Source organism: Talpa occidentalis, unplaced genomic scaffold, assembly GCF_014898055.3.
Source record: "Talpa occidentalis isolate TD23 unplaced genomic scaffold, MPIMG_talOcc4v2.1 talOcc4.11, whole genome shotgun sequence".
Taxonomy (NCBI): Eukaryota; Metazoa; Chordata; class Mammalia; order Eulipotyphla; family Talpidae; genus Talpa; species Talpa occidentalis.
In genome coordinates, this window is record NW_023601104.1 from 13737213 (window position 1) to 13759070 (window position 21858).

At 38.2% G+C, this 21858-nt stretch overlaps 1 protein-coding gene across 3 annotated transcripts; it reads left to right on the forward strand.

Annotated features, from left to right (window-relative positions):
• The first annotated feature begins 1287 nt into the window (after positions 1-1287).
• TRIM69 (tripartite motif containing 69) lies at positions 1288-20165 on the forward strand. Of its 3 annotated transcripts, none has more exons than XM_037502395.1 (7): positions 1288-1495; positions 11914-12381; positions 13508-13603; positions 15015-15248; positions 16028-16050; positions 16133-16257; positions 19571-20165. In XM_037502395.1, exons 1-7 carry the CDS (start codon positions 1490-1492, stop codon positions 20110-20112), a joined length of 1494 nt encoding a protein of 497 aa, XP_037358292.1. In that variant the 5' UTR covers positions 1288-1489; the 3' UTR covers positions 20113-20165. The 3 variants fall into 3 exon arrangements, with proteins under 3 accessions (XP_037358292.1, XP_054557124.1, XP_037358293.1); XM_054701149.1 differs by having other exon boundaries at positions 15072-15248; XM_037502396.1 differs by having other exon boundaries at positions 11914-12084.
• Positions 20166-21858: the final 1693 nt, after the last annotated feature.

The following is a 21858-nucleotide window of genomic DNA, read 5'->3' on the forward strand; positions in this document are numbered from 1 at the left end:
TTAAGAACAGCAGGTTATTCTAGGTTTAGTTATAACAGTTTTAGACATTTGTTAATACATAATATTTTAAAAGTAAAGTATGTAGTTTTCTTCTTTCATGTCTAGTGTCATAGTTCAGTTTCAAGATATCATGTAGGTGGGTTTCCAACTTTGAGAAAAATCTTTGTTTCACTATTCAGCAACTATTCACAGACTAGTTCTAACATAATGACCCTCTCAGTATGGGGGGCATTAGTTAGGGTAGCATTCAATACGGCTCCTTCCTTGTCCCCTAAGACCTAGGCAGGCAAAAAGATCTTACAGGGCACATGCCCTGCTGTGAAGTGGTATGGAGAAGGTGTGTGGCCCCGGGTGTGGCTCTGCAGCAACACTGATCCTCCAAATGAAGGATGGGGGACTGCTTGTGTGACAGGATAGAAGCAGTAGGTTACCGATACCACTTGGCTTCCCTGCTGAGATGAAAACCTTTAGAGAATGAACCACTTTCTTCCTTTGCTCTGAACAAACAGGAGCCACAGAAATAGTTGCCCAATATTCTAACCAGACAAGAGATGGTGCAATACATTGCTGGCATGGCTCATTCATTAATTCACTCACTCATCTGCTCATTTAGCTGGTATTTATTAAACTTTGATAGTGTTGTAGGCCTGTGTAGATAAAAAGATGAGCAAGACAGGCCTTTCCTCCAAGAAATTCACAGTGGGTAGGGAAGATATGTAAAAACATATAATAAAATAAATGATACAGTATAATAAAAACTATTATAGAAATCAGCTAGATGCTGCTGAAGCATAACAGAGAAAATAGCTGTTTTTCAGGAAAGCTCTGTGATGGTTCTCTGAAGTCATTCAGAAGCGCAGTCTAGGATTGCATTCTGAGCTAAAACTACTGAAGAAAGCTGTTTGAAATGAGTTTTTTCTCATCCTGCTTCATTAGGTCCTGGGGTTTTCCTTTCTCATAGATAGATCTGGGGTTGTTTCAATGGAATGTGAGCTCTGAGAGGTGGAATAGCTATCCATTAAAGCCACCTAACCTGTGTCTCAGTAGTGAGATGGGATCATGAGCAGACATGAGGTTTCTCATCTGTCAGGCTTATAAGCACATGATGATGCTTACTTCCTCTTTCACTGAGCACCCTTTTCCAGAAATGGGAATTCAGGAACCTTAACATTGGACTAGCACCTCAGATAAGTTGACCTCCTCCACAAAAAAATGACGAGCAAGTAGGTCATTCCTTTCAGGATTCTTTTTCTCTTAAGCTAATGATGATCAAAGCAACTGACAAACTGTCACGGAATCTGCCAGACCTCACTCTGGGCTTAGCCCTTCTCCCTAGCTCCTGACCGCTTTCTCTCTCCGTCATGCTCTGAGCCCATTCTTAGCAAATTAACAACTCTATGAGGACTCCTGGTCAGCAGTCATCCTGGGCCTGTTGAGTTCTGGTCCAAGAGCCTGCCTGTGCCCCCTGGTGGCCTTACAATAGAGCTTCATGGAGGTGAGAGAACACTTTTCTAACTCGGGTTTGATGGACATAGTGGAAAACTGGATCATAGGGTGGGGCTGTGATGGCATAGGTTTTAGAGCATGAAAGGAAATTCAGGGAAATATTTAACCTGTGGCAGCTTATAGTTTCTGTACTCTCTCCAGGACTTGGAATAACTTGGAATTTAGATGAGAGGTTGGTAGGAAAGTAATGAAACCCACCACAAACTTTTGAGAAAAATTAAACAATATAAAAAAAAATTAAACAATAAAGCATAAAAAATTTACTTTCTTTAGTACATTATATCATCACATCTGATATTTTGTATTTAAAGCAGAGATGATTCTCACTGGAGTTAAACATTTTTGGTTGAAGTCCTTTAAGATCTTTTTAGAACAAAAATAAAGGCAGTTATAGATTATCTTCTGAAAATTAGTATATTCTTGATTGTCAGTCAGACAAAAGAAAATACTTATTACAAGATGAAAAAATTTGCCAAATTCATTAATAAGAAATTTTGACACATGAGCCCTTATGTTCTAAATTATTTCCATCAGTTTCCATTTATTATAAAGTCGAGCTTAATATGTGTATATAAATCATTAAGATCGGATTCTATTTTCCTCTATCATAAGATTTAGTATTGTTCTTACCCTTTTCTGTCCTTAGCTGTTGAAATTCCAGAATTGTGTGTTGTGTTATTTGTATTTTCTAGAGGAAAAAATAAGTATATTCTTACTATACTCTTATTCCTTTAAGTTCTGAAGTCAGTAAAAATACATTTTTCCATAATATTAAAAAAATGTGTAATAGTGAACTTCCTGCTGGTTCAAATGTTCAAGCAAAGGCTGGGAAGGAATAACTTAAATGACTTAAAATATCTGTCAACTCTGAGAAGCTCTGATAATAAGGAAAGATTACAAAATTGCTGACGTGTGAAAATTTAGGATGTGTGATGCATGGCTGTGTCTTGTTCTTGTGTTTAAACTGGCTGTGCCATATGGTTTGTCCTCTATAGATGAGTTGTATTTCTCATCTCCTAAGGTTAATTCCTCAGGAAATCTCACATCAATTTTTAAAAATTACTATGAATAAATAAAAGCAGAAAAGCAATAAATGACCTTAACTATGAAACAAATGTCCTAAACATTTTATTAACCTTGATTTCAAAAATTCACAATTAAAAACTTCTGAGGAAAAAAAATCTCTGGGAAAAATTAAGTATTTCTCTGGCAAGTTTCCAAGGACTCTATCGTTTTACTCTATGGGAATACGCACTGTGAGTGGAAGGAGGATGGATGTGCTTTTTTAGAAGTACCGATTTCTGCCAGCCAAAGGCTTTAAAAAGATGGCTGTCAATCCATGACTTGAATTTCTCTGTTTTTGCCCTATGGTTAGACTTTTCCACAAGGGGTGGCGGTAGATGTGATTTCCAGGTAGAGAAATTTCAAAATATCCTTTGGTTTCCCTCTACAACAGTAAAGTTTTTCCAGCTATTTGCCTCACAAATGTAATTCATTTAATCAATTCAATTGCACAAAAATATTGCACATTGACTCAATGACTAGGATAATCATCTTTGGATCAGATAAACAATTAAAATTCAGGCTCTTCCACTTAATTATTGTGTGACCCTGGCAAGCAACTTAATCTAAGTTTTAATTTCCTTAAAAACAGGATAATACCTTTATCTCATAGGTTTCTTATGAGGATTAAGTGAAATAAAGTGCATAAAGATTTTTTTCAGTGAATGCTCCATAGATATTAGCTAATGTGATTAAAATAGTCTTGTTTTATATATTCTTGAAAGTCAGGGTAACTGACAAAAACCTCAACTACCAAGATGAATTACAGTAACATTAAATATTTTCTTATTGTAAAATTCACCATTCTGAAGTATACAATTCAGTGTTGTTGTTGTTTTTAGCTTATTCACAAAGCTGTGTAACCATCTAATTCTAGGACATTTTTATCACCTCAAAAAAGAAATTCTATGCCCATTAGTAATCACTCCTCATTTGTTCCTTACCCCAGCCTGGCAACCGTCAATGTACTTTAATATATATATATTTTTTTAAATAGAGGCATGTTTTATTTATTTATTTGTTTGTTTGTTTGTTTGTTTTGTTTATACATGCACTGGGTACAGTCAGAAGCGCGGGAGGGTGAGAGAATTCACCAGAGCCAGAGCGGGGAGCAGAGCAGGCAGAAGGACCGAAGTACACTGCTGAGGGGAGCAGCGGGTGGCAGGAGAGGTCTGTGCGCCATGTGGGACCCTCCTCCGGTGGCCGGGGAGCAGCCGGGGATCGAACTGGCACTGCAGAAGCCACGGGCAGCTTCGCAACCCGGTGCTCAACTGCTGCGCCACCGGGGAGGCCCCTACTTTAATATATTTTTAAAATATATTGGATAAAATACCTAAATGACATTCATTTCCAAGAGATAAGGTATTCACTTATATTAACAACTGGATCTGGCAGATAACCTTTCTCTTATATCACCTTCAAATGGCCAGGTTCTTTTGTAGCAGGGTGGTCCCCAGGAAAAGGGGAGGTTCCAGGTCTCCTGCCCTGTCCAAGGGAGGGTGGAGCTGAGGAGAAGAAGAGAAGAAGCGAAGAAGCTGTAGAGAAGACTGAGAAGGGAGGAAGAAGGATGGAGAGCCAGAAGGATGGAGAGCCAGACCTAGAGGAGGCACATGGAGCAGAGAGACATGTGAAGAAACTACACTTGCCTTTTGGTCATGGACAGAGTGACACAGATGTTGGTGAGAGACCAACCGGTGGGGAGGTGACAATGGCGGTTTTTGTCTTGATTTTGATTTTGTTCTTTTCCTCCTAGACTTGTCTGGTTGTTTCTGATCCTTTTCTGTGGGTCCCCACTGGAAGATACTTTAGACTTGTGGCAGGCTTTCGGGCCTTGCTCTGGGCCAATTCCGTTTGGGTGGACTTTTACCCACGAGGGGACGGGTAACTTTGGGTGCTTGATTTAGAAACTATCTTCTTTGTCTTTCCTGTATCGTTTCCTAATTGTATTAAAGTTCCTTTTTGTTAAAGTGTCATGTTTTTGTGTTGATGTGGCGGATGGCAGAACCTATTTAGAGCAGGCAGATTTGCTGGGTCTGGGGTACCCCTCTCTCTACCCTCTCCCTCCACAAGTTTTATCTTATATACAATGTATCTAATTATAAAGTTTTCAAGACAGCCTAACTGGCTTAAAATGCAATGATTTTTATGTACTTCCATATTCCTTGATGGGCATATTTTTATGAGTTTGATTTTGTAAGCACAAAGTAAGAGGGTGGAGAATAAGTAGATTTTTTTCTCTTCAGAACTGCCACTCATCTTAGTAAAAATAAATAAATAAATAAATGGGATAATCTTAAAAGAAACCTTTTGGTGAATGGAATTTAATTGAATCATTAATATGTAAAAAGATGGTAAATTAATAGCTTTCACTGTATAACAGAACCTTGGGAAACATGTTGCAGAGAATTCTGAATTCTGGGGCTCTTCAAAAAAAATATAAAACTTATTTTGGTAGGCTTGGAGAACAACAGAAGTATTATTAACTAGAGTTTGCAACTGATTCAATAATGGGGAAGGAAGAAGAGAACAACCAAAGATAAGCGGATTTCAATAATGACTATGTACCCATAGACAAAAATAGGGAAGTCAAGAGAAAGGAACAGATTTAGGGAAAAAGATGAGTCCTGAAAAATAAAAAAAGATGAGTTCTGTTATAGTTGAGTCTCAAGGACTCAGTCAAAGGCTCAGAGACACAGAGTTGGGAGTCACCTGTATAGAGGTTATGCATGAGGTCATGGTAATGAATGGTTCCTTTGGTAGAAATGAGCACAGAGCAATAAGACTGCTGAAGACAGACCATAGTGATTGTTTATACAGAGTGAGAAGATAAAGAGAAGCCAGTTGAGGTCAGAGGAACAGTATTGCATCACAAGAGCAAAAGGAAAGATTCAGTAAGTCATAGAATATGACGACTGAGAATATGTCATTACATGAATGTTTAGCAAACTCCTTGGCAAGCTTTAAGGCTAGGGTAGAGGGTCTGTCATAAGAGCAGAGATTCAGACCATCTAACTTCACTTCTGGTGATATAAACATTCATTTCAACTCATTTGTTGAGCTCCCACAATGGCAAGACATCACAGTAGGCAGGCAAAGGAATCTAGAAAGAGCCAAAGGATAGTGCTGTGGTATTAATAATATAACACAGCCATACTTCACATGTAGGTTTCTCCTCTGTAATTCTTGGCTCTGTGAAATAATTGACTTCACCATACACCTCTGTATTTCTTCTGCTCTTAGTTTAAAATTCAGCTCCTTGGTTCTGCTTCCTTATGACTCTCCATGCCACAACTTTTTGTGTTCCAAACTCTACCTCATGACAATCTTTAAGTTTTTTTTTTTTAAGATTTATTTTTATTTATGCATACAAGAACTGGGGCGTAGGCCAGAGGTCCGGAGGGGGTGAGAAGATTCACCAGAGACAGAGTGGGGAGCAGAACAGGAAAATCTAGTGAAATACATTGCTGAGGGGAGCAGCAGGCAAGACAGGAGAGGTCTGCTGTGCCATGTGGGTTAGCTCCATGGCCAGGGATCGAATTCATATTGCAGTGGCTGGCAATAGCCTGACAATGCTGAGACTTAACCCTTTGCGCCACTAGGGAGGCCCCAATCTTTAAGTTTTTCTTCAATTGTCTACTTCCTGGTTCTCTCTGTTTCCAGAGTTAAATCTGCAAGAAATTCTGGTTTGCCCAAATCGTCTTTGGCTCACATCTTCGGTTGTTGAACATTCTATGGAATGGGTCTGAGGCCACACAGTATGTGTAGGTTTGACTTTGGGCCTGGACTATGAGAATGAGAGCAACTGTGATTAATACCTCTACTAGGTACTGGGGATGAATTTTAGTCAAAAAATTAAATTGTGCAAAGAATATTGCATAGCATTTTCTACAACACTGCTAAATACTGACTTTGAGTTCCCATTCACGTAGGCTGGAAGGAAGTTCACCTTGTAATCTTTGAGGAGAGACTGATTACTGACGAAAGCCCATTACTCAATCTGATCAAGATGGTGTATGGAAGATATACTGAAATATCTCTGCCTCTTTTCCTCTTTCCCTCTCCAAATACATAGAAATGTTGGGGATTCTGTTTCAGAATAAATCTTCTGTCAATGCTTAAGCTTTTCATCCTGAAGAATACATGACATATACAATGACATATATAGTTGAAAAATAATATATCTACATTTAAGTTTTTCCATAATCTTATTCACTTTTGCCTGTTTAAGAACTGATATTTCCATTTCCATTAGATGTCCCATATTTTCTCTTGATCACACCCAGTAGTCAAGGTGTAGGGGACCTATCTATTATGGTCCTCTAAACATATTTATCTCCATCATACAAATTATCTTCCTGTTTTTAGGTCTTGCCTCAGTTACCATTTTTTATACTCCTAGATCACAGCTTGTCAGCTTTAGCATTTAGGAAGGAATTGGGGAATATAACCAAAATGAAATGCATACATTGTGCAAAAATGAAAAATGATGTAAGAATTATATAAAATAAAATAAAGGAAGCTATAAAAGTAATTCAAAAAGATAAAAAATACATATACACACACACAAAGCTGGTTATGGTATATGCTGGTAGCAACTGATGTTGGCACTTGAAAGTCCACAGTGGGCAAGCTTCTTTCAGGAATTCTAGCAGAATAAAATATTCTGGCTCTGAAGTCATATAACTTCAATTTTTCTTACTGACATAAAATTTACGTAACACAAAATAAACCATTTTAAAGTTTATAATTCAGTAACATTTAGTATATTCACAATATTGTGCAGTCATCACTTCTATCTAGTTACAAAATATTGTCATCACTCAAAAAAGAAACCCTGTACTCACTAGTTACTTCCCTTTTCTCCCTTCCCTCAGCATCTGGCAAAAATGTTTTCTATCTCTAAGAATTTGCTTTTTCTGAATATTTCACATAAATTGAATCATATAACTTGTGTCTAGCTTTTGTGTCTGGCTTCTTTCACATAGCATAATGTTTTTAAGTTTAATCTACGTTCTAAGTATGTATCAATACTTCCTTCCTATGACTGACTTAATAGTTCATCTATGGATGTCACATTTTATTTATCCATTCATCAATTAATGGACATTTGGGTTGTTTCCATCTGTGACTACTATTATAGTGCTATTTTTTTTAAGATTTATTTATTTATGCATACAAGAACTGGGGTAAAGGCCAGAGGTGTGGGGTGGGGTGGGGGGCGGTGAGCGGAATCACCAGAGAGACAGAGTGGGTAAGAGAACAGGCAGATTGACTGAAAACACACAGCTGAGGGGAGCAGCAGGTGAATCAGGAGAGGTCTGCTGCGCCATGTGGGTAGCTCCCTGGCTGGGGATCGAACTTGTGCTGCAGTGGCTGCAGATAGCTTCATAGGTTGCATCTCAACCCCTTGCACCACCAGGGAGGCCCTATAGTGCTACTATTAATATTTGTGTACAAGTTTTGTTTGAAAACCTGTTTTTTAATTCTTTGTGGTATATACCTACAAGTGGAATTGTTGGGGCATATGGTAATTTTATTAATATGTTTAACTTTGAGGAACAGCAATCAAATTGTTTTTCACAGTGGCTGTACCATCGCACATTCTCAAAAAGTGTATAAGGGTTTAATTTCTCCATATCTCCCAATTTTGTTATTTTCCATGAAAACAAATTCTTGTGAGTGTAAAATAGCATCTCTACTATTTTCTTTTTGTATTTTCCTAAAGAAAAGCCAGGATCATATGATTTCACCAGTGAGTTCTACCAAACTTTTAAAGAGAATGAACATCAATCCTCAAGGCTGCAGAAGATTGCCTCTTTGTTTTTGTGATGATTTCTTTTGTGGCACAAAAGCTTTTTTAGTTTGAGGTAGTCCCATTTGTGTATTTATTTATTTTTTGTTTCTCTTGCCTTTGGGGTTGAATTCCCCAAATATGTATTTGCAGTTGATGTGCTGTATGTAGTGTATCCCGTTTTCTTTTAAGTATTATATGGTTTCAGTTCTTACATCTAAATCTTTAATCCATTTTGAATTTTTGTGTATGTGGTTAAATATGAATCCAGTATCATTTTTCTTCACATGAGGTTATCCATGTTTCCCAGCACCAACTGTTACGAGAGGTTTCCATTCTCCATTGCACAGTCATGGCTTTTTGTAAAAGATTAACTGTCCACATTTGTGTGGGTCTGACTTACCAACTATGAGGACAGTGGTTCCCGCTTCTCTCTCTGAGTTACTGGCTTGAAGCACCTTGCTCCAACCTTTCACTTTGTTCGTTTTTGTCTTTCAGTTTTAAACAGTTTCTTGTAAACAAAGTATAGATGGCTGAAACTTTTAAACTCAATTTTTCTTTCTGTGCCTTTTAACTGATAAGTTCAAGCCATTCATATTTAGGGTGATTATTGATATACGGAGCTTATTTACTGACATTCTGTTTTTTTTTTTTTTAATTGTTGTCTCTTTTTCCATTTGTTTCTCTCTGCTCTTTCATTTGGATGGCTTTTCCTAGTGATTCTTTCAATTTCTTCATTTCTTTTTTCTATGTGCCTGTATTCTAGATTTTTGCTTCGTGGTTACCAGGGAGGTATAACAAATTTACTATGTCTGTGAAAGCCCTTTATGAGCTAGTATTGCCTTGCTGACATTTAACTGTACAGGTTCTGACCTTTTCTTCCCTCCTTTAGCATCCTGTTGTTGACTCATAATAGTCTTGTTTGTGTTTCTGATTTTGTATTTCTAGTGTCACTTTGCTTGGGGTATTGTATTTTGTTTAATACTTTCTTGTAGGGCAGGTGTGGTAAACTCCTTTAGCTTCTGTATGTTTGGGAAATACTTTATTTCATCTTTATACGTGAATGATTATTTTGCAAGACAGATTATTCTTGGCTGGAAGTTTTTGTTTTTTTTATGACTGTGAATGCTTCATGCCACCTTCTTATTGCCTCGAGAGTAGCTGGGTAAAATCTGATGAAAACCTGATTTGAATGCCTTTGTAATTCCAGGAAAGAAATGTTAGTTTAATATTAAGTAACTTAAAAAAAAACCTTACATATATGTATCAGAAAACATGTTGAAGAATGCTCATAGTAGCACTGGTTGTATGCAAAACAACAAAACAATCCATTGCCTATCAACAGCAAAATGGGTAAATAAATTTTCATGAATAGAATATTAAATGGCAGCAAAAATAAATGAACTTGAGCAATGTTTATCAACATAGATGAATTTCAAAAGTCACACAGGATAAAAGAAAGCAAGTCACAAATACATAAAAGCACATGAAAAATGATTTTGTTTATATAAACACCAAAAAAGGTAAAAAAAGGAATGGTTAACACAAAACTTCAGGATAGCGATCATCTAAAGACTAGCAATGGACACATAGGTAGGAAGACTTCTGGGATAGTTGGCAAGGTTTTATCTCCTTTCATGATTGTTAATCCACTTATAAGTCAATAAACTTTACATTTTTTTATGCTACCCTCTGTATTGGTGTTATGTTTAAAAATAATAAGTTTTTTAAAATAACATTTGTTGGGCCTCCCTGGTGGTGCAAGGGGTTAAGCACCGCACTATGAAGCAATCCACAGCCTCTGCAGCATGAGTTCGATCCCTGGCCAGCCAGGGAGCAACCCACATGGTACAGCAGACCTCTCCTGTCTCGCCCACTGCTCCCCTCAGCAGAGTATTTCAGTCAGTCTACCTGTTCTGTTCCCCACTTTGTCTCTGGTGAATCCGCTCACCCCCCACATCTCTGGCCAGTACCCCAGCTCTTGTACGCATAAATAAATAAATCTTTTAAAAAAAATAACATTTGTTCATTAAATGGTACCATGAAGAAAGTGAAAAAGCATCCCACAGAGAGGAAGTAGATATTTGCAATAGAGTTATCTGATAAAGATCTCAAATCTAAAGTCTGTGAAGAACTCTGTGGATAAATAAAAAGGTAAGAACAAAATAAGTGCCATGAATAGGCAATTCACAAAAGGGGAAATGCAAATGGCAACTGACATATAAAAATGGATCCAACTATAACTACCAGGCAAATGCACCAAGACCATGAGCAAGAATGTTCTTAGCAATATTATTTGTAGTTTTCCCAACTGGTAAACACCCAAAAGACTACTGAATGTATAAATAACTTATGGTTTATAGTGGATTAATTATATAACAATGAGGAGGAATGGGCTACAATTACATAGAACCATATAAATAAATCTCACAAATGTAATGTTAACAAAAGAAGCCTGCAAAAAGAGTACAGAAAAAAAGGACCCAATACCCATAAGCATCAGGCAGATGCAGGTTATTTTTTTTTAAGATTTATTTAATTTATTTATTCATACAAGAGCTGGTGTGTAGGCCAGAGGTGTGGGCTAGGTACGAAGATTCACCAGAGACAGAGTGAGGGGCAGAACAGGCAGATCGACTGATACACTGCTGAAGGGAGCAGCGGGTGAGACAGGAGAGATCTGTTGTACCAAGTGGGTCACTCCCTGGCTGGGGATCTCACTCATGCTGCAGTGGCAGCCCATAGCTTCACAGTGCTGAGACAACCCCTTGCGCCACCAGGGAGGCCCCAGAAGCAGATTAAAATCACAATGCAATACTACTGCACATCCACTAGAATGACTAAAATGAATATACCTACACTAAGTATTGTTAAGGATATAGTACATTTATTGTTTTATTTATACAAAACTCAAAAACAGGAAAAACTAATCTAGTGTTGGAAGTCAGAATAGGGGTCCACCTTTATAAGGGATAGTGACTTGCAGCAGGCTTATGGGGGGCTTCTGGGATGCTGGAAGTATTCTGTTTCTTGATAAGAGTGATGCTGATTCACTTTGTGAAAAGTCACTTATGATTCTACATTTTCCTGTATGTTATTTCTGTAATTTTTTTTTTAAATGCAAGGGGAGGGCCTAGATGATATGGTTGGTGATATGCTACTGACAAAGGAATCTAGTTCATCTTCCAATTCTTTGTGAACCTCTAGAAAACAAAGCAGTAATAACTAGTAGAACAGATGTTGGAAGTAAAACTTTTTATTGAGACATGAAGAAAGTGGATGGGGGAGGGATGTACAACAAAACATTTCTTTGGTTTGGTATTCTTTCTCTTCTGCCTTGATTCTCTATTAAAGTTTAGGTTGGAGGTATAAACATCATAAACTATGATGTAATAAAACAATGAATTTATTGAATCAGTTTCAAAGGAGAGGTTATGGTGCTTTTATTCTGGCTGTACCAATTCTCAGCTCCTTTAGGAATGGAGTCCATTATTCTGGAGTGCTGAAGTAAGCAGTAAGAAAGAGAAACTTACTCTAGCTATTCTTTTCCAAAGGCCCCCTCCGCAGAGATCGACCCAAGAGACTACATTGAAGTGAATGATTTGGTCACACAAATACCCTCTAAAGTGCAGATACAAGATATCACTATGGAGCTACACTGCCCTCTATGTAATGATTGGTTCCGTGATCCACTGATGCTAAGTTGTGGCCACAACTTCTGCCAGGTCTGTATCCAAAACTTTTGGAAGCAGCAAACAAGGGAAACATTCTGTCCTGAGTGTAAGATGCTATGTCCATATAGCAGCTGTACATTCAACCTTGTACTAGAGAAGCTGGTAGAGAAGATTAAGAAGCTACCCTTACTCAAGGGCCAACCACAGTGCCCAGAGCATGGAGAGAGCCTGAAACTGTTCAGTAAACCAGAAGGGAAACTGATCTGCTTTCAATGCAAAGATGCTCGGTTGTCTGTGGGGCAGTCTAAAGAGTTCCTGCAGATCTCTGATGCTGTCCGTTTCTTCACGGTGGGTGAGCCCTGGGTGTTGAGCAAATGCTTAGGAAGGCTGGGGGAAATCTGTTGTAGGGCTTCTTCTCTCATATAATCCTACTCCTTTATTTTATTTTTTATTTTTTTAATAATTTCTTTGATTTTTCTGTACTTTATTTATTTTTTGATTTATTATACAAGAACTGGGGTACAGGTCAGAGGCACGGGAGGATGAGAAGATTCACCAGAGACAAAGTGGGGAACAGAACAGGCAGAGGGACCGAAAGCACTGCTGAAGGGAGCAGTGGGCGAGACAGGAGCAGTCTGCTGTGCCATGTGGGCTGTTCCCTGGTCGGCCGGTCGGGAATCGAATCTGCGCCGCAGAGGCCACAAACTGCTTCACAGCGAGGCGCTCAACCCACTGCACCACCGGGGAGGCCCAATCCTACTCCTTTATTCAGATAATTATCAGAAAACTCAGAGTGCTTAGAAAATACAATATCCTTTATAAAGTTCTTTCTCTAGAATTGCTGTTTATAGGTAAGGGGCAGTGGAGGAACTCTGGTTTACTTCCTCTGTCAATCAATATTACCTAAACCCTGCCATGACAGCACTCTGCTAGACAGTGCTAGACAATGAAGATTGTTCTCATGTAAAACTCATGGAACTTAGTCAAGTTTAACACGAATAAAACAATAGAAGCAATATAATTAACTATTGAGAGCTAAATTTTGTCACAATTATAATCCCATAAATTCTGAAATTTCAGATTGGAGAAAACTGAAACAGGGGGTGTATAGTGAAAGAAAGCTTGAACTGGGAAATCATTTGTATTTGGATGGGCAGAAGGAAGAAGCCTATATTCCAAGTGAGAACAATGTAAATGAAAGTATAGATAGTGAGAACAGTGTAGAGTAGAAAATGGATAGAATTCTGTTAATTTCTTCAGATCCTTAACCTATAAGAAGGTAAAACTAATTTATTTTTTACCGCTTGAAATTTTCTTTATAATTCTTGGAAGAGATAGGGACTAAGACATAGTAGAAAGGCTTTAGCAGCAAGAGCTTACTTATTCTTCCTGACACATTGGGTTTTGGGGAGATGTCCCTTATGGCCTTTCATCTCCCAAATCAGTGTGGGTTAATTCTATGTGATATTCCCAGGAGGAGCTTACTATTCATCAGGGTGAACTGGAGGCAACCCTGAAGGAGCTTCAGTCCCTGAGGAACATGCAGAAAGATGCTATTGCTGCTTACAAGGTGAGGAGCAGGGTAGAGGAGTTCTAAGCTAGAAGTGGAATACACCCTCCTTGTAACTTTAGCTATGTGGGTGGAGATATATATATATATATATATATATATATATATATATATATAAATCAATACACTAAAGGCCTTTTGAATTCAAAAACAGGCACTGTAGGGTGAAAAGGATCATGGCAGTGAGTTGGTTACCAATAGTTGTTTGAGAGCGAGCAGATTAATCTTTCCCTTTATATGCTGATCCTTTTGATAGTTTAATCACTAGGGGATTTGGGTGGGATTGTGATCTGTCTGGTCTTTCCCTAAATAGGCTAAATCTATTTATCTATGACTAAATAGGGAATTTCTCACAAACATCTATTGAAATTGCTATGTCCAAAGAAATACTTTTCTTTCTTTGGGGTCTACAATCAGGCTACTACTGAACCAGGGCCTCTCAGGTTTCTGGCTTTTCCCATATGATTTTATCTTTCTTAGGTTCTCCCAAACTAAATAACACTATAACGCATGCTTTTAACTTCTAGGACATTAATAGTTAGAGACTTGGCAAACCGGTCCCTAGGTTCAAGGCTTAAATTGGGATTTCTGCTTCTTCATAATTATTTTATGGAAGAATATCTTCTCTGTCATTTGGCATCTAGAAGAAATATTTACAGTGAGGGAAAGGAGGATAGATGGAAACAATGATGTATCCAGAGAATTCTGTGTAAGAGTTCCTAGTTCAGCTCTTACAGTCAACATTCATTCATTCAACAAATACTCACTGAATGGGTAAGGCATTAAACTAAACACTCTCTTACACTAGGGCTGGAGACAGATGTTAATGAAATAATCGCACTGATGATAATAAAACAAAAATGGTGAAAATTACCATAAATTACCATAAATGAAAATACAGTGTGCTATAGGAGCATAGCAGTTTTTAGTTTCAGTGCTTCCGACATAGCCCTTTTCTTGATTCTTCTACATTGTCATGACAGCAGGAGTGACATCCTCCTGCCCTAGTTCTGATTTCAAATACAGATAGTTTTCCCAGCTCCTTCCAATCCCAGTTTAACCGCAATACATGCTACATAATAGTTTGTACTTCCAGCTAGGAGGTTATAATTCATTCTAGAATGTGTGATTAACCTTAGATCCTGATTTAGTATGGCACTGGTTACTACTTCGGTATTGCAGTAGAAACCTAAAGTACTCTTCTGACTACTGAACTATCAACCATGCTGGGAAAGACAGAGTAAGTCTCTCTTAGGGCTCCTTTAGTATGGCTGGATGTTGATATTTAGCAGCCATTTATATACATTTTCTTGCTATGATATTTCCCAACCTGTGTGAGTGCTGGTGCTTTGGGCCCTTATCCCCAAGTGCTAGTCTCAGTAATTGCCATGGTGATCATGGAGGTTTCCAGGAAAACAAGCAACATCTGCAGCAACACATTTCATTGGAGTTTCTAAAGCTGCATCAGTTCCTGCACAGCAAAGAAAAGGACATTTTAAATGATCTCCGAGAAGAGGGGAAAGCCTTGAGTGACGAGATGGAACTGAATCTGAATCAGCTTCAAGAACAGTGTCGTCTAGCCAAGGACCTGCTGATGAGCATCCAGACACAGATGGAACAGCAGAACTCCTTCGACTTTCTCAAAGTGAGACTCCATACCAATACGATCATGAGTACACTAGAAGGGGGAAGAGGGTTGGAAAGGATGTAGCAGCAGCTTTTCCTCACAAGGAGGGGAAAACGTAGTAGTGTTTTTAAGATTCTCTGGGAGAAAAGCAGAAGCCTACTTTTGCCTTATACTCAGTAGAGAGCTTAGCTTTCACCTTCTTAGAAAAGAAGATAATAAATGCCACTACTGACAGTATGTATTAATATTTTTTTCCATAAAGAACTTTGAAGTTTTATTTCTCAAAAATAAGAATGTCCCAACCTAAGTTGCATCTGTGATTGACTGTAAGCTCTCATAAACTGACCTGTTTGAAAAATAATTTGCCAATGTTTACTACCTGAAATTTTACCACTTAAGTGGTATTGGTTACCACCACAGGACTCAGAAGCTTAACTAGCTAGAGTAAGGAAAAGAGGCCTTGGAGCTGGAATACTTACTGTGTTTTTTTCCTGTGACTATGTGGCAATATAGGTGAAAATAGCTTAAATTTAATTTCTCTCTTATACCCTGTAAAAAGGAATCTCTAGGAATTCAGAGTAAGATTAATGTCAGTTTATTCTGGGTTAGATAAAGGATTTAGATTAGAAAAGGCATATGGAGGATGAGAGACCAACTTGGTGATGATGGGCTGGGGACCAATTGCACAAGACCCCAATATTGATAATCAAATCCTAGTGGTAGCCAGTATTACCAAAGAAGTTTCTCGAGTTGATGGAAAGGTATCTAACTAAACTATTTCTCTTTTCATCTTCTAGGATATCACAACTCTCTTGGATAGGTAAGTATTTCCCCATGGTAATAATACCCTTCCTTCAATCCTTGGAGGATGCCTAAGAATAAATTGTTTATGTCCCTTGTAGGCTGGAGCAAGGAATGAAGGTGCTGACACCCAGAGAGCTTATCTCCAGAAAGCTGAACCCCGGCCTGTTCAAAGGTCCCATTCAGTACATAATGTGGAGGGAAATGCAGTCCACTCTATCTCCAGGTATCAATGGGTAGTAGCTATCTGCTCCTGGGCAGAGAATCACCAGAGATTTATGTAACTGATTTAGCAAAACAGGATAAAATATTGGTTGTCACATTTGACAGAACAATCAAACTTGTAGGCTGAGAAATAATTCTGACAACAGACTTTGTCTATTTACCAGTACAAGTCATAAATTGTAAGGTCACGGTACTAGTATAAATTCAGTCATAACAACTGGCCTTCTTTTGGCTAAATTCCACTCTTTCCATGTTCCAGATTTTAAGTATAAATAGGGGCACAGAAGAGGTCCCACAAATGAAACATAGACTTAGAGTTGAATTCAATTTGCTATTAGTTTGTTTAGTCTCCATGTACTTATGGTTTTCCCTTTTTTATTTTACAGTTGCTTTAGATTTTTATGGCATCATGGTTAGAGAGAGTACTTGGGATGATTTCTGTCTGTAGTTTTACTGACAATTGGCTTGTATCCCAATGAAGGAACGATGATTGAAAATGTTCTATAGATGTCTGATAAGCTTATATGATCAGCTCCTCATTTAAAGCTATTATTTTCTTTCTTTGTCTTGCTGATGTGTTCATAATTGTAAATACTTAAATTTCCTAGTAAAGTATTAGTATTCTCTTGTGTTTTTAATATCTCTTTTTTAGTATATGTGCTGTCGAAGCGAGCACAATATCTCTTTTCAGTTCTATGAATAATTGTCTTATGTATCTTGGTGCTTCATCATTTGGTACATACTTATATGTTATTCTTTTTACTGTTTTAAGCCTCTAATTATAAGTAATGTCCATCTCTATGTCTAATTACCTTTTTTAACTGGAAATCTGTTTTATCTGATTTAAATATAGTTGGCCCTACCTTTTCTTTTTTTCCAATTACCAATTACTTGTTGGATTGTCTTCCAGGGCTTTACTTTAAGGCTATGTTTGTCTTTAGGGCTGATAGCAAAAGTTTTGGTTTAAGTTTTATGATCCATTCAGTCACTATATAGCTTTTAATTGGTGAATTCAAGCTATTACTGAAAAATATGTATGTATTGCCATTTTGGGGGTTTGGTGTTTTTATAGTTTGTCTTTATTCTTTTATATTTTTTTTTGTTTCACTACTCCCTTTTATGTTTTGCTTGAATTTCATTTCCATCATCTTGTGTGTGTGTGTGTGTGTGTGTGTGGTTTTAAATGATGTGATTGATTTGAATTTTATTTATTTATTTTTAAAGAATGGGCCTCCCCCGTGGCGCAGCAGTTGAGTGCTGCAGCCTCTGCAGCGGCAGTTCCATCCCCGGCTGCTCCCCGGCAACCGGAGGAGGGTCCCACATGGCGCACAGACCTCTCCTGCCACCCGCTGCTCCCCTCAGCAGTGTACTTCGGTCCTTCTGCCTGCTCTGCTCCCCGCTCTGGCTCTGGTGAATTCTCTCACCCTCCCGCGCTTCTGACTGTACCCAGTGCTTATATAATAAAATAAAATAAAATAAATCTTTAAAAAAGATTGATTTATTTATGCATACAAGAACTGGGGTACAGGCCAGAAGTGTGGGGGATGAGAGGATTCACCAGAGACAGAGTGGGGAACAGAACAGGCAGATTGACTGAAATACACTGCTGAGGGGAGCAGCATACAAGTCAGGAGAAGGTCTGCTGTGCCATGTGGGTATTTCCCTGGCTGGGGATTGAACTTGTGCTGCAGTGCCTGTGGATAACTTCATAGATTCTGTCTTAACCCCTTGCACCACTAGGGAGGCCCTCCTATGTGTGTTTTGTATAAATTTTTATTTGGAACTAATACTAAGATTTTATATGATGGTCTAAACTGTTTTGATCTCAAACTCATTCTGAAGGCCCACAGTTTAACTTTCCTTCCTGCCCATGTTGTATGATATCTGGTATCTGGTACTTTCCTGTTTTCTCATAGTCCCTTTAGTATTTATTTCATGGCAGATATAGTGGTAATAAATTCGTTTTAAGTTTTGTTTTTCTTAAAGCTGTTTATCTTGTTTGTCTTTATATTCCATATGTTTCTTTTACCATGGTTTGATTATCTTATACCCAGATTTTGCTGGGTATAAGCAGACCATCTTGGTGGTCTGCTTCTAAGCCTTCTTTATTCAGAAATTCTTTTATATTGCTGTCCACTAATTTGTCTAAATCAATGCTTGTCAAATTCTCTGTAATGAATGACCAGTTTTAAAAATCTCAACCTTTCATGCATTGATATTTTTTAGAACATAATAAAAATCATTACTTGAAAAAAACATAAAAATAACAAATATTACAAAGTGCAAGCTCAGTTTTTTAATTAGATTCAGTTTTTAATTAGATTTAATTAGATTCACTGAGGGCCTCCCCAGTGGTGCAGCGGGTTGACTGCAGTGCTGTGAAGCGGTCTGCAGCCTCTGCAACGCTGGTTCGATTCCTGGCCAGCCAGGGAGATACACACATGGCGAGGAAGACCTCTCCTGCCTCGCCCGCTGCTCCCCTCAGCAGTGTTTTCGGTCCATCTGCCTGTTCTGCTCCCCTCTCTGTCTCTGGTGAGTCCTCTCACCCTCCCACACCTCTAGCCTGTACCCCAGTTCTTGCATAAAAATAAATAAATCTTTAAAAGAAAAGATTCAGCTGACATAAAGTCACTCTCTCAGATTGCTATTGAGGATTCTAAAAACTTCATCTCAATTTCTATATAATCTTATTCCTGATACCAGCCAGGACCACAAAGTGTGTGGATATTTTGACTAGCAGTGGAACAAATCCCTCCAGATTTCAAAAGTTCCATAATCTCTTAAACCAAATATAAACTTCTCATCATTGTCCTCTAAACTCTGAACCAGCTAACTCAGTCTTGTTTGGCTCTAACATACAAACCCTTATCTTACCTTCTTTCCTATACAAACTACTCTTAAACCCATTTCTTTTTTGCCTCTGTTTATCCAAGTCACCTGAATACAACTCGTAGACATAACTCAATTGAAATACTGTCCTTAGTAAACTTTCCTAGGACAAATGCACCTAATCTAACCCCCTTTGGCATTTCTATTTTCTAGTATATATTTAATATTCTTTGTATTTCCCCCCTTTATTAGAGCATAAATAGCTTCTGAATAAGGTCTAGCTTTTACTACAAATATAAAAATGTCTAGAATATTGTCACATGAATACCAAAACAAAAAAGTATATGAGTACTACCTGCCTGGCTGAACGTATATATACACAGGGAGATAAAGTACTGGTGTCGATGTAAATACTGTCTTTTACTATGGGAACTTTCCTTCACCCCTTTTCTCCTATGCCCTACCTTGTCTTTTTTTCTTACTAGGCATATCTCCATTAACTCTGGACCCAAAAACAGCTCACCCAAATCTGGTACTCTCCAAAAATCGAACCAGTGTGTGGCATGGTGACATTAAACAGGTAATGCCTGATGACCCAGAGAGGTTTGACTCAAGTGTGGCAGTGCTGGGCTCAAAAGGCTTCACATCTGGAAAGTGGTACTGGGAAGTAGAAGTAGCAAAGAAGACAAAATGGACAGTTGGTGTTGTCAGAGAATCCATCGTGCGGAAAGGCAGCTGTCCTCTAACTCCGGAGCAAGGATTCTGGCTATTAAGACTAAGGAACCAAACTGACCTAAAGGCTCTGGATTTGCCTTCGTGCAGTCTGACGCTGACTAAAAACCTGAATAAGGTGGGCATATATCTGGATTATGAAGGCGGGCAGTTATCCTTCTACAATGCTACAACCATGACCCATATTTACACCTTCAGTAGCACTTTCACAGAGAAACTTTACCCCTACTTTTGCCCTTGCCTTAATGATGGTGGAGAGAATAAAGAACCATTGCATATCTTACATCCACAGTAATCAATCATACTATTGTGTAAATTCAGAGTGTTTATTAAAGAGGTATTAAAATAGCTTACCAGTCTCACTGGTTTCTCGTCCCAATTGATGGGGAACTCTAGAATAATGAAAAAAGGATTGACAACTGAATTCCATTCTCACTGTTCTAAGTGGTTTTCACTAGAGCCTTTCAAGACATGATTCTAATTCTCTAGGGTCTTCTGTGACACAGGAGCTACTTTCATGGGCGTGATCATCAAGCTCTTCTTACTGGAACAAACTGCAACTTGTAATTTGAATGCTTGGGAACCCTTTCAAACATGCCTAGAAATTTGTCATACTGTCATTATTCCCAGCATAATGACTCTTAACAGATGAATTTTCAGATGTATACTCCCTATTTAATTATCTTGTAATATTAATTTTGCAATATATTTCTTTTCTAGAACTTGTTGCTGTGAGTAGGAAAAAAAAAACCTGCTCAAGAGATTTAAAGAAAAAAGTAGGATATGGTCTAGGCTACTTTATAATCTTGCCCTGAAATTCTTCAAGATATATCTAAGTCCAGTGAATCTCTGACTCTCGGTCCCTTTTTCTTTCTTTACCTATCTATGGAGGCACTTGTTTTTCTGTATTAAATACATTTAAGTATTTTTATCCACTTTTGACCATGTCCTTTTCATCATTCCACTTATAATTTAAATATCAGTATTTTTCCCTTTGTCTTCTTCAATAAACTCATTCACCAGTTTTTTCCTTCTAAGCTAAAGTTCTTAGCAGTACCCTTGATGAACGATCCCTTCTGCCTTCCTTGTAAGTCCCATTTGGTTAAATGGCTTCATTCTCTGTATCTGAAAGTTTTTTGTTCACGAGTGTGTGGTGGGGAGGGGAAAAGCGGGAGTGGATACTTCAAACAGGCAGCACTAGCTCTCTAAAATTACAATTTGCACAATGTTTTGGCAGGGCAAAAGCCCCCATCATATCTGTCACAATGGGAAGGAAACACATAAATTACATATTTACACTGGCATAAAATATACATATATTTATAGCTGAAATATATACGCATATATGCCTGATTTGGGTAAATAAGCATGACATGATTATGGCTCCATTTAAAAAATTACTTTTGTTTTTTAAATGACTTCACATAAATCAGAATGTAATTAAAGACCTGTTTAGTGTCTGCAACTTTGTTAGTTGTTCTGAAGAATATCAAGGAAGCATAAAAAGAAAAAAAGATCCATCTGGGGGATTTAAGAGAAATTCAGATGGCTAGGTCCTATGCAAGACCAATTAAATAAAAAGCCTTAGCAGGTGCAGCCCAGGAATTTACAGTACCTAAAAGTATCTAAAGGAACACAGTTTAAAAAAATTGAAACAGGGGGCCTCCCTGGTGGTGCAAGGGGTTAAGACACAGCACTAAGAAACTTCCGGCAGCCACTGCAGCATGAGTTCGATCCCTGGTCAGGGAGGTTACCCACGTGGCACAGCAGACCTCGCCTGTCTCGCCCGCTGCTCCCCTCAGCAGTGTATTTCAGTAAATCTGTCTGTTCTGCTCCCCCCTCTGTCTCTGGTGAATCCTCTCACCCCCCACACCTCTGGCCTTTACCCCAGTTCTTGGATGCATAAATAAACCTTAAAAAAAATTTTAAACAGGAAAACTGCCACACATTTGTATGAAAAACTCCGACATCCTTTCCATCTAGAGTCACCAATTACTAACATTTTGACACATTTTCTTAGTCTTTTTCCTCCCATACCCAC